At 41.3% G+C, this 12,761-nt stretch overlaps 1 protein-coding gene across 1 annotated transcript; it reads left to right on the forward strand.

The window, feature by feature from the left end:
* The first annotated feature begins 1,450 nt into the window (after positions 1-1,450).
* Positions 1,451-4,503, forward strand: LOC131502113 (histone H2B type 1-A-like). The gene is made up of 2 exons (XM_058712724.1): positions 1,451-1,497; positions 4,239-4,503. Exons 1-2 carry the CDS (start codon positions 1,451-1,453, stop codon positions 4,501-4,503), a joined length of 312 nt encoding a protein of 103 aa, XP_058568707.1.
* Positions 4,504-12,761: the final 8,258 nt, after the last annotated feature.

Below are 12,761 nucleotides of genomic sequence, written 5' to 3' on the forward strand. Positions count from 1 at the left end.
AAATAAGAGACCAGAATGGAAAACTTCAGAGAATTGTTACCAAATGCCAAACATAAATGGGTTTAACACTTTTATATAAATTACAGGACATATGAAACATAGGAAACATATAGCTAATTATCAAACAAAGTGCTAAATGAGTTTTCTAGAGTTGACCATTATAACCACTAGAACAAAAGATTAAAGAAATTGTACACGACGGCTGAGACACAGTTGGATAGAGAATTGTGAAATGGAAGACAGGTAAAAGAAATAATACAGAACACCTCCTAGTAAGATAAAGAGAGAAATAGGATGAAAGTGAGGCAAAGAGACTTAAGGAATGGAGTAAGTACTTATTAAGTACATCTCGTAGGCATTCCAGAAGCAGATAAAAGAAATAATACAGAATGCCTCCTAGTAAGATAAAGAGAGAAATTGGATGAAAGTGAAGCAAAGAGACTTAAGGAATGGAGTAAGTACTTATTAAGTATATCTCGTAGGCATTCCAGAAGCAGAAACATGGGTGAAGTTTGGAAAACTGATAGTCAAATGAGAATGTCTGGTAATTTCTCCATATTCAAAGAGGTCATGACATTCTGTATTCAAGAAACACATGTGAACACATTGTAGTAAAGTGACAATGTAAGCCTAGACAGCATAAGAACAGACAAAAGGGCACAAGGCCTACAAACGAAAAACCAAATAGTGTGACAGCATCCGTCTTTTTGTCAGGATATGGAAGCCAAAAGCAAGTGCTGAGAGAAAATAACTGTCAATCTATAGTTGCCTACCTGGCCAGAGTATCATTTCATAATGAGGCTGTGATGGGCAGGGAGACTGACCAACCAGAACGTCCATCAACGACAGACTCTCTGCTTCAGCTGCTTAGTGTGCAGTCAATTGGAAGACCTCAGCCAATGGTAGAGCCATTCAGTCACTACCTCAGCTACAGAGAGCTGCCTTGCCTGACTGAGTTCAGGGACTTGTCCTGATGGCCACGCCCAAGGTCTGATCAATGAGAGTCGATTAATATATGTCTGGTCCCTTCCTCAGCTATTAATCCTGATTAAATGGACTGCACACTGAACCCCATCTCAATGCCGGCTAACTTAAGATCTTAACTCTGAAATACAGACACCTGTGAAAAACACATGACTCGTAGTGTTTCCACCAAGTGACACCATATTAAAGGAACTTCTCAGGAATGAAATTTAGGCAGATGGAAGATGATCTGGGATGCAAATCGAAATGGTAATAGGGTGAATTAGCCAAGAAGGGTAAATGGCAAACAGTGCCTATATGAAAACAGTGGTAGTCATGATTACAGCCACTTTGATGATCCAAGTACACAAGCCATAACTAACTACTAACAAGTATGCATCACTTGGATGATGGGAGTGTGCAATGAGAATAGCTCTATCCCACTCTTCACCGCCTCAGCCAATGGAGGGTGTGGAGCCCCTGTGCCATGGCCACTGGCCCAAAGACTGGGAAGTTGACCCTGCGGATGACCCAGTAAGAACATTTCTGTGGAGTTGGAGGAGGAAATTGGTGTGGTCCTTGCCCTGCCTTTTGTCTGTGTGCTAACTTCTTTGTAATCATGATTACTTAATGATAGGAGTTCAGAGAAAATGACATGTCCCTTGCATCTTTCACCAAACTAAGGGAAGGTTTGATTACTAACAGTTCAAGTGTCACTTTTGTATCCTCGTTGTAAACGGGAGTGTTCCAAAATCTGTTTAGTAAGGTTTCTTCACACCTTTTACCATCAACTTTTTTCTGGTAATAAAAATGATATTTTCCCCTTCATAATAGGATTCCTTTTTATTGTCATAGCATCTGCTGTTCCTTAAGGTTCTCACAGAACACACCTTGGAAGCCTTGCCTTTTGGACAATAGCTGGTCGATTGCTTGCATGTCTTTGATGCTTCTTAACTCTGTTTGGGGGGTTCAACTTCTGTAATTGATTATTTTCATGAATACTTGCAAAGTAGTTGTTTGCAGGCATTTCTGAGATTATTGAAAAAATAAGCTTTTAATTTTAAAATATCTTCCATTTAAAATTTTCTTCCCGCCTCTCTCTCTATTGCAGATTTTTGGAGAATTGGGGTAAATTTTATATTTTTCAACCATCAGCATTTACTTTTGCTCAGCAATTCCACTGTGTGGGTAATGTTTAGGACCTCAGTATCTTTAAGAAAACACTTTTCAAGTTAATACATACCCAAATATCTTTAATGTTTTAATCAGTATGACTAGTTAACTTCTTTGTGTGCTGTGTTTGGAGGCTGGGTTTGCATTTCTCCTGAGGGCCTTGATCAGATGGCCCTCAGGAGAGCAATAGCTTCATTTGTCAGGGTACCTTGCTGACCATGTGGGAGAGTGCCTGTTTGAGCTACTATAATGGCTTAGCTCAGGACAGCTGTCCATTATGAGTTGTAAGAAAAATGTCCCCAAATTGGCTAAAGTCATTCCTCTGGAAGTATGGCCTTGGGGTATGGCAGGCAGACTCTCTCATAAAGCCAAAGCTGCAAAGTCTATCTACAGTTTTGGTGCTTAGGGTGAGGTCTTTCCAAAGTTTCCCTCTCGGGGCATCAAAGAACTGATGTTTTGGCTGTCCTTTCTTCTGACTAGAATATTTCATAGTATCGCCGAGAGCAGCAACCAGACACTTCTATTTTGCAAGATACCAGATCCCACTAGTTGATCTTATGCCTAGAAAGTCAGAGCAGGAGAGAACATCTTCAGAGGGTCTCATCTGTGGTAGCTGCAGGTTCCACAAGGAGGAGTTTGGTGGACACCAGGAACTGGCCCTGAGGGGTTGGCCCTTCTCCCTCTCCTCTCCTGCAGCAGCACCTGTGAGGTAGACTGAGAGTCTGACAATCATAGTAGTTACTTGAAAAGCTAAGCAAACTGATCCTGACAAACTGGCCTCTGGGTCCAACCATGTTGTGATTTGTTAGTACTGGTTTCACCACTTGTGATGGTTGGCATCTGATTGCTTGGCAAAAAAGGGTATTCAAGTGACCATGACAGGATGAAGGCTTGTTGGTGACTTCTGGATGCTTGGGGATCTCTCTGTTCTACTCGGGGTACTACATGTGTCTTACCCCACCAGGGTGTGGGCAGGAATGCACATGAGAGCTCTGCTTGAGAATTTCTGGGATGTTCTATTATCTCTTGGGGACAAACCTGAAGCTTCACAGGGCAGCAGACATTTCATCAGGTCCACAGCCACTCACCTCCTGGCTTCATCTCCTCATCTCTCGCTTTGAGTGGAAAACATGGGGAAATAAAGATTCAGCTCTGGTTTATTCCATCCTGCTGGCCCTTTCTTAGTGCTTTTACACACCAATGCCACATGTAGCTATTAGGAGACAGGTAATTAGTTCTGACCAAATTAAATCCCTCCTTCTCTTAATTGGAGCCTTGTAATCTGCAGTCTTTGGAAAGACAAAAATGGAAAGAAATTAGTCTAATTTATGCCAGTCTTTCCAGTGTGCTACTTCCTACCTGCCAACAAAAGTCATTGAATAGAAAGTGAAGATCCTCAAGTAGTGCTAGCTACCATTATAATTTCATTAACTGTGTCACCCACCCCTTATATTCTACCCCTTCTATCTGCTTCTGTGTTTTTATCATCTCTACTTTACCTTGCTGTGATTTTAAGAGGCTGACACATTAATTCCAGAGCATTGTATTTCTAGTACATCCTGCACCAGTGGCACTTACTGCCTATCAGAAATAGAGTAGTGATGTAGAATAAAAGGTATTCCAATAAAAACACGACTCTCCCAGGATCTGTGGCTGTTTTGTGTTCAAATTCAGCAGGTAAAATACAATATTACCTGGAAATGGAATGTTTGAAAGTTTTTCTGATGGAAGTTACAAGAAGTGTAGAGAGCACTGGATTCGCACTCTGATTGGATGATACGATGTCAAGCTCTAGCTTATACAATCACATGTTACTCAGCCTGCCCTTGTGACCCACTTCCCTGCGTTACATTTTGTCAATTCAGATATGGAGGATGTGGGTGATGTCAGGAACCACAGCCACTGCCCTTCCTTCTGAGCTGTCTGGAAGGTGCGCTCCACGTGGCTGAGCCTGGCAGTGACACCTATTCTGGGGAAAGCCCGGGCTCCAAGGAGCCCAAGGCAGCCAACCCCAAGAGTCTGAAGCAGGAGTAGCCAAGGCACCAGTGCTATCGCCTTCGCCACTGCTGCCAATGTTGCCACCACCGCTACTGCTCTCCCAGTTTTGCCACCTACTTCCCCAGAATTCTGAAGCAGTCTCAGGAAGGCCTAGCCCTCTTGCAGGAGGCCATGAGCGTCATGGTTTCACTCCTTACCGACATCTTGGAACGCATCGTCGGAGTGGCCTCTCGCCTGGCCCACTCCACCAAGCACTCCACCATCACCTCCAAGGAGATCCAGAGAGCCATGCGCCTGCTCCTGCTCAGGGAGTTTGGCAAGCAGGTGGTGTCCGAGGCCACCAAGGCCGTCATCAGGTACACCAGATGAAATGGTCTGCCTCAGGACCACCTGACCACATCGCAAAACAATGGCTCTTTTCAGGGACACCTGGCTTGGCTGGAAAAGACCTGGAGCTCTCTACAAAGGGCCATGTAGTGTAGCATTTGCACCTGTGCCATTCTGCTGATCCTTAAAACACTTTTATCATTCATGAAACATTAAAAAATGTATCAAATCTGCTTTATTGCATGTTTTTAGTGCAATTGTTCCAAGCAAAAACCATTGTTTTATGTTAACCATATTGCATTCATTTGCATGCCTAAAGTGTCATTTCTGCCAGTTATTTTACCAGAGCTGCATTTACAGTTATCTGTAAGGTCAAATCTATTTTAGTAATACATTTTTGAAGCCCTTTCACTCTCATTCTTCCAAGAACATATAGTGAAATCAGCCAGGGTTTCTTTATGTGTGATATGACAACAGATACAATGCAGAAGCAGATAAACAAGCATTTCCCATTTGCAACTAATCCCTCATTTGGCATTCATTGGCACATATATAGGAGGACACAAAACACAGTTTAAAGAAATAGCTAAATCACATAGGAAGCAATTCACATATAAACTCCTTGGTATCTGAGATTACTCTCTGAATTCAGTCAGATTTGTCTGATATTTATCTCTTCATGCCAAATCTTATTTTAAAAAACAAAAACCTTAGTGACATGCAATTAGGTATGGATGATTGGATCCTCTAATGAGTGCAGCCAATGGCCTCAAATCCTCACTGGCTCAGCCGATGGGAGACCTGTAGCCCCTGACTAGAGCCATTGACCCCAAGACTGGGGAGGTTGTGAATAATGCACAAACTTTCTAGTGATAGTCAGCATGGAGATTGGAGAGAAACAGTGTGTGATTATTTGCCTGGAGTTATTTATAATCATGGTGATTAAAGACATGAATCTGGACCTGCTAGTGGAAAAATCTCTTGCCCTTTCCAAAAATTAAGAAGACAGTAGTGACCAATTAACTGAACCAAGATGAATCCTTTTCTTTCTCCAGTGATTTCAATGTTAATATTATTGTTAGGTAATTTTTTTTTATTTTCTTTTTTTCCCTAGGTCTATGGATTTTTGCTTGTTTGCTTTGCTATACACTCATTGCTTCATTTCAAAGCAGCTGGATATTTTCTAGTTGCGTTATAAACAACTGATTTCTAGATTCTTATGTCTGTCTTGAGAGAATATACACTGTGATTTCAACCTTCTGAAATTTATTATAGTGTGTTTTAAAGCCTAATATTAGACCAATATTGCTAAGTGTACGTTTGCAATTTGAAAATAATTGGAATTTTTTTATTAGATCTAGAAACCTGTAAGGATTCTCATTCTCCATCATATGAGACCAAAGATGGATAAACTAGAAAAGATAAAACTTTTCTTGAACCCAGCAGAAGAGAGATTGGACCCTGCCAGGAGAGATTGAACTCAAAGACAATTTCACCTTTTGCAGAGCCCCACTTGCTTAAGAGAAAGAATGGAGAGGGGGGCAGTGCAGAATACTCAAGAGATTCCCTGAATTGTTTGGTCAAATGTAGAAGAACTCTAATGAGGCATTACCTCCAGAGCACTTCAAGGGATTAGTAGAGTCAGGGTTCAGGACAAATGACCCCTCCCCCGTCAGAATTAGTACTTGATATTATTCTGGAATACTAGAAAAATCTTATGAAAGGATTTTAAAAAAAAATTTAATGTTCATTTATTTTTGAGAGAGACAGAGCGTGAGCAGGAGAGGGGCAGAGAGAGAGGGAGGCACAGAATCGGAAGCAGGCTCCAGGCTCTGAGCTGTCAGCACAGAGCCCAATGCGGGACTTGAACTCATGAGCTGTGAGATCGTGACCTGAGCTGAAGTCAGATGCTTAACTGACTGAGCTGCCAAGTGGCCCCGAGGATTTTTTTTAAAGAAGGATAGGCTGCCTTAGGAAACCCAGAAAATCTACTATGAAATTAACTGCAAGAAAATCACTTTAGGTGGTGCCTTGAGATAATCTTCCAGGTCTGAAAAAATTTTTTGGAAACTGAAGGCTCTTTTCAGACCTATGCACCTTTTCAGACTAAGAACTGTGGAGCAGTTGGAACAAAATGCATTTCTCTTAATCTTTTAATTTCTATCATGCTAATGAATGCTGTTTCAAAATGCCAGTGTTTTTCTATATGGCATGCACATTTTTCCTACTGCAGCTATTCTTGCACACTAGTCTCCTGAGTATTGTAATATGTGAGAAGTCATTTTAGGAAATCTAAGCCACTAGGATACTTTTATTGTGTTTTGCATTTATAAAATCAGAAAGCAAGTAGGATTGTTGGTGAAAAAGCTAAAAAATGGATCCTAATTAGGCCATGGGGTGAAGACATGAGGTGTAAGTGTGACTGACACACCTGAAATCTAGGAGAGGAAGAAGAAAAATGAAGTTGGATGTTGAAGCCCAGAAGGAGGAATGCATACATTTGATTATAGGCTCAGTGGTGAATGGGAATCAAAGGGTCTAAATGAGCAATCATAATCTAATGATGCATTTTACTGAAAAGACAAACTAAAGAAACTAACTTTACTGTTGTAATAAATTATAAGCACAAAAATGGGGAAAATGGTATTAACGGTATTAATAGAACAAACATACCCAAACACATTTTTCAACTTGTCACCTGTTAAGGAATTCATCTAAGTACATGACTGAGGATACAAACACAGTACAGAAGTAGCTAAATCAAAATGATAAAAAAAGAATAATACCTATTTCAGTCTCCCTAGAAACTGAAGTTACTCTTATAACTAGTTCATATTTATCTGATTCTTTTCTTTTCCAGGCTATTATCCTTTGTTTTTGGAAGGTAGGCCTTCATGACCTGCAGTTATGCATCATTAGAATGATGGAAGCTTCCAATGACAGTAGCCAAGGCTTACTCTCCTCTGAGCTAACGAACAACTTGCAGCCCCTTACCTGCATCCATTGACCTAAAATTTGAGGAGGTGGACTGAGATGAGCCCACAATAGACTTCCTGGTGTTCATCCTTGGAAATTGGAGAGTAAATTGGTGTGTTTCTTTGTCTGTTACTAGCTTTTTAAATTGTTACCTTTTGTTTGCTTTTAATTATAGTGATTTAAGGCTGTTTGCAGGACTAAGGCACACGTGTCTCCTGTCTTCTCCATCAGATTAAGAGCACAATGGTATTGAATTAAAAGACATAAGGTGATTGGCACCTCCCCATCATTTTCCTGAAGCTGTCTGAATTTGAATTAATTGTTTTTTGTGTGTGTTTTCATTTGTTTCCATTTTTGTTTTTTGGTTTTGTTATGTTTTGTTTGTTTGTTTTTACCTCCAGTGCATGAGCCTGGGTACAAAACCCACCACATAAACCGGCAGGATGAAAACTCAGTTACCTAGACCTGGACAGATAAAATGGGGTTACTCCTAATTCTGGGCCCATCATAGCCCTCCTCCTCTTTGATCTTGACCTGTCACTCCTGGATAAGAGCAGAATGAGTGTTGGGAGGGGAGGAGAAAGCTTGAAAAAGTGGCCATTTACACTTTGTTATTATTATGAGGTACTTTCAAAACCAATCCAGAATCACAGGTGGGTTTGAGTTGATCTATGAGGAGGACATTAGTAGAACAAAAGAGCACTAGGGCTCATCTCCACATGGTCATCAATGTAGTCTCTGCCACACTGTCTAGCAATCATCTGAGGGTTGTGACATGACCAGTCTTGTCCCTCACAGCCTCTGATGTAACCCATGATTCTTCTCCAACATAACATCCTGAAACCTGTCCATAACTTAACTACCTCTGTTTCCAAGATCTTACTACAAGAGGTACTGGTGGGCAGCCCTTGAGGGTCATAGCGAGGCAGGGACCAGAGGACTATGGGTGGACTTGATACTTGACTAGGTATTTTTGTCATATAGATCTGGGAATTTTGTTTTAGCAATGAATAGTATGCCTAGTTATTGTGCTTGTTAGAATAATTGGACTGGCTTAGTGAATTCTATCTCTTCTAGGAACTCAGAGTTATTTCCCCAGTGGGATCTTCCCAGAAAAGTGAATGGCCTTACCCAAGATCACATAGCAACTGGGCTATATGTGACACCAGGACCCTGGTTGATCTCTTGAATCTCACTCTCGTGTCTGGTCCATCAGATGTGTAAAAGGCCTTTGAATGTTTGAGCCCATCAGAGGTGCACAGGAACCATTCTTCTCTGGGTGAACCTGCTTGACAGGAAATACATAAATATAACATGAAATGCAGCATTGATTACTCCAACCTACCTCAATCTCCATTGTGTAATTAATTCAAATAGAAATTTGTAAGCAAGTGCTTGTCTTGAACAAACTCCAAAAGGTTGGGATGGCTTATGTATGGGGCTGCTTGTGCTTCCCCCTCCTCTCCCTAAAGTCTTTCTGTGGCTTCAAATCTGCCTTATTTATGACTCTTTGGATATGAACTTTTGTAGGCATATGGAGAGGGATCGATTACAATCAAGTGTCAGGTTTTAGGGGATTCCTAAATGGCACCATGGCATTGCTTTGGATTGGAGGGATCCACTACATGGGCCAGGTCATTCTACTAGGGCAAGAAAAGTGGAAAACAATTCTAGAGTTTACCACTCTGGACCAGAGAACCAAAGACTTTGTTGTATGGACACACCCCATGTGTGACACCCAGCAGCATCTCGGGAAATGTGTGTTTTATGGCACTATACGTCAAGTTCAAGAAGGCTCCTCAGTCCGTGACACCCTTGCCATTGAGAAGTCCTGTCTTTTTCCCCACGGTCTTGACTCTGGGCAGGTGTGTGATTGCTTTGGCTAATGAAACATGGTGGAAGTGATGCTATGCCAATTGTGGATCTAATCTTTAAGAGGAAAAGTGTCTTCTGCCTTGTTTGTTGAAAGCTGTGACCTGCCATATAGAAAGTTTGCTTATCCTGCTGGAAATACTGTATGGAGACACTATGAGACTCTATAGAGTGGGACAGAGGCTCAGCTGAGCCATCCCTCTAACCAGTCCCTCCAGGGCTATAGGCATAAGAGCACAAGTTGACTCAAACTTTGCAGAGTAGCTGAGACATCATCTATCACTGAGTGACCCTAGTCTGGCTTACTGATTTATACCTTTAAGGGTCACTAACACTTTTTATTTGGACACTATTTGGAAGAGATTAGTGAAAATGCTCCCATTCCAAAGAGACACAAATATTTGAAAAAAATATCATAAACATTATTTTAACTGCTTGGATGAGCTGGAAAAGAGCCAGAGATGAATAGACAACTGAGACCTTTGTCTCAATCCCTGACACTTGATAAACAAGGGTCTCAGCAGAAAGTTGCCCTTTTTTACTACAGGGACAGGGAGATGACAAGGAAATTTGTATCTCTTGGCTCTGGGTCTGGATGAGGGGCAGGAAGTCTCCTATGAGAATTTGAAATTACAATTCTGCCTTCATGTGGTTTTGGAGTTCCAACGAACACTATCAGTATGGCTCAGTGAATTCTAGCAGAATCCCAGACATGGGGTAAAAATGCAAGTCAGATCCTTTCTGGAGGAGCTCACCCTTAAGTGAGGCTTTAAGAATGTTGCCACAGGGGCATCTGAGTGGCTCAGTTGGTTAAGTGTCCGACATCAGCTTAGGTCATGATCTCATGGTTCGTGAGTTTGAGCCCCGCGTCAGACTCTGTGCTGACAGCTCGGAGCCTGGAGCCTGCTTCAGATTCTGTGTATCCCTCTCTCTCTGCCCCTCCCTGCTCGCACTCTATCTCTTTCTCTCTCTCAATAATAAATAAACATTACAAACAATTTATTTATTTTTTTTTTTATTACAAACAATTTAAAAAGAAGGTTCCCACAGACAAAGCCCTCTCTAACATCCTCATAATTTAAAACAAACAAACAAACTAAACGTGTACACTTCCAAAGACTTACTGCCAGGTGCATACTATTTACAAAGTGTTCAACATGTTTGAGTAAAGGAGTGGATATAAACAATCCTAAGGAAGCAGTAACCAAATCTCACAAATAGTCAAGTAAAATATCTGAAAGTGAAAAACAGAACCACTAGAAGAAAAGGTTCATGTCATTTTGAAAGAACTGATTAGACCCACCAGAATAGAAAATTAGTCAGAGTGGCCAAAATGAAGAAATCAGGAGACTATAGATGCTGGAGAGGATGTGGAGAGACGGGAACCCTCTTGCACTGTTGGTGGGAATGCAAATTGGTGCAGCCGCTCTGGAAAGCAGTGTGGAGGTTCCTCAGAAAATTAAAAATAGACCTACCCTATGACCCAGCAATAGCACTGCTAGGAATTTATCCAAGGGATACAGGAGTACTGATGCATAGGGGCACTTGTACCCCAATGTTTATAGCAGCACTCTCAACAATAGCCAAATTATGGAAAGAGCCTAAATGTCCATCAACTGATGAATGGATAAAGAAATTGTGGTTTATATACACAATGGAATACTACGTGGCAATGAGAAAAAATGAAATATGGCCTTTTGTAGCAACGTGGATGGAACTGGAGAGTGTGATGCTAAGTGAAATAAGCCATACAGAGAAAGACAGATACCATATGGTTTCACTCTTATGTGGATCCTGAGAAACGTAACAGAAACCCATGGGGGAGGGGAAGGGAAAAAAAAAAAAGAGGTTAGAGTGGGAGAGAGCCAAAGCATAAGAGACTGTTGGAAACTGAGAACAAACTGAGGGTTGATGGGGGGTGGGAGGGAGGGCAGGGTGGGTGATGGGTATTGAGGAGGGCACCTTTTGGGATGAGCACTGGGTGTTGTATGGAAACCAATTTGACAGTAAGTTTCATATATTAAAAAATAAATAAATAAATAAATAAATAAATAAATAAATAAAAAAGAAAATTAGTGTATGGGAAGAGAGAGAAAAGGAATTATGGAGAATGCCTCCAAGAGAGACAAAGAGAAAGGAAAGATAAGAGAAAGGTAAAGAGACATAAGGCATGGACCAAAAATACATGAAAAGTACATCTCATGGGGATTTCTGAAGGAGATACTGGGCAAATTGCAGAAGAATAATATCCAAAGAGGAAATAGCTGGTAATTTTCCAGAAGGGAGGAGACCCATGGTTCCCTAGATTCAGGACACACACCTGGACACATCAGACTAAAACTGAAGGGCAATGAAAACATAGGTCCGTAAAACATGGGTATGTAAAAACAACAGTGACTCTGTGAAACAGTTCCAATAGCGGTGAAGGGTAAGGACCATTTAGAGGGGATCATATGGCCTCAAGTGCTTATTAACATTAGGAAGGCTTGACCATGTGTTTTATAAAAGAGTAGGCATACATGTACAAAAACAATTACACAGGAAGGGCATTATCTTAAAAGGAGGCTGAGAATTGCCTATACTAAAACCACAATGAGATATATTTCCCAGCATCAGAGACACAAGGAATAAAAAGACTGATCACCCCAAATGTTGGTGAGGAGATACAGCAATGGGGACATCGTATGCATCGCTAATAGGAGTGCAAGGTGGTCTGATTTCTTTGGAGAACAATCTGGCAATGTTGATTAATGTGCAGAAGATGCATACACTTCCACTCCTAGACACCCAAACTAGAGGCCTGAGCACAGGGAGATGTGTATGAGAGTGTTCTTAGCAGCACTGCATTTATTGTATTTTTAATGTTTATTTAGTTTTGAGAGAGAGAGAGAGAGAGAGAGAGAGAGAGCATGCACACGAGTGGGGGAGGGGCAGGGAGAGAGGGAGACAGAATCTGAAGCAGGCTCCAGGCTCTGAGCTGTCAGCACAGAGCCTGACATAGGGCTCAAAGTCCGGAACCCCGAGATCATGACCTGAGCCGAAGTCGGACGCCCAACCAACTGAGCCACCCAGGTACCCCAGCCGCGTTGTATTTGTTAACCAAAAATTTAGAAACCATCTAATGGCCATCAACATTAAGATGGATGAGAAAGGTGTGATATATTCATACAGTGGAGTGCTATTCAGCAACACAAATAATCACTTATTTGATAAGAGCTATTGATATCTTTGTGGCTACATCTCCCACACAGCAGTGAGAGAAAACAGCATGTTACAGAAGAGTACTTACATCATCGATATAACTTATATAGATTGGAAACATGCAGGACAATGCTATCAGTGTATGTTGTTCAGGAATTAATATCTCTGTAGTAGAAATTCATGGAAATGAGAAACATCAATTTAATGATAGGGGCTACTTCTGGGGGTCAAAGAGGGGTATGCGGGAGGGG

This window comes from Neofelis nebulosa, chromosome X (genome assembly GCF_028018385.1).
Source record: "Neofelis nebulosa isolate mNeoNeb1 chromosome X, mNeoNeb1.pri, whole genome shotgun sequence".
In the NCBI taxonomy this organism is placed as follows: Eukaryota; Metazoa; Chordata; class Mammalia; order Carnivora; family Felidae; genus Neofelis; species Neofelis nebulosa.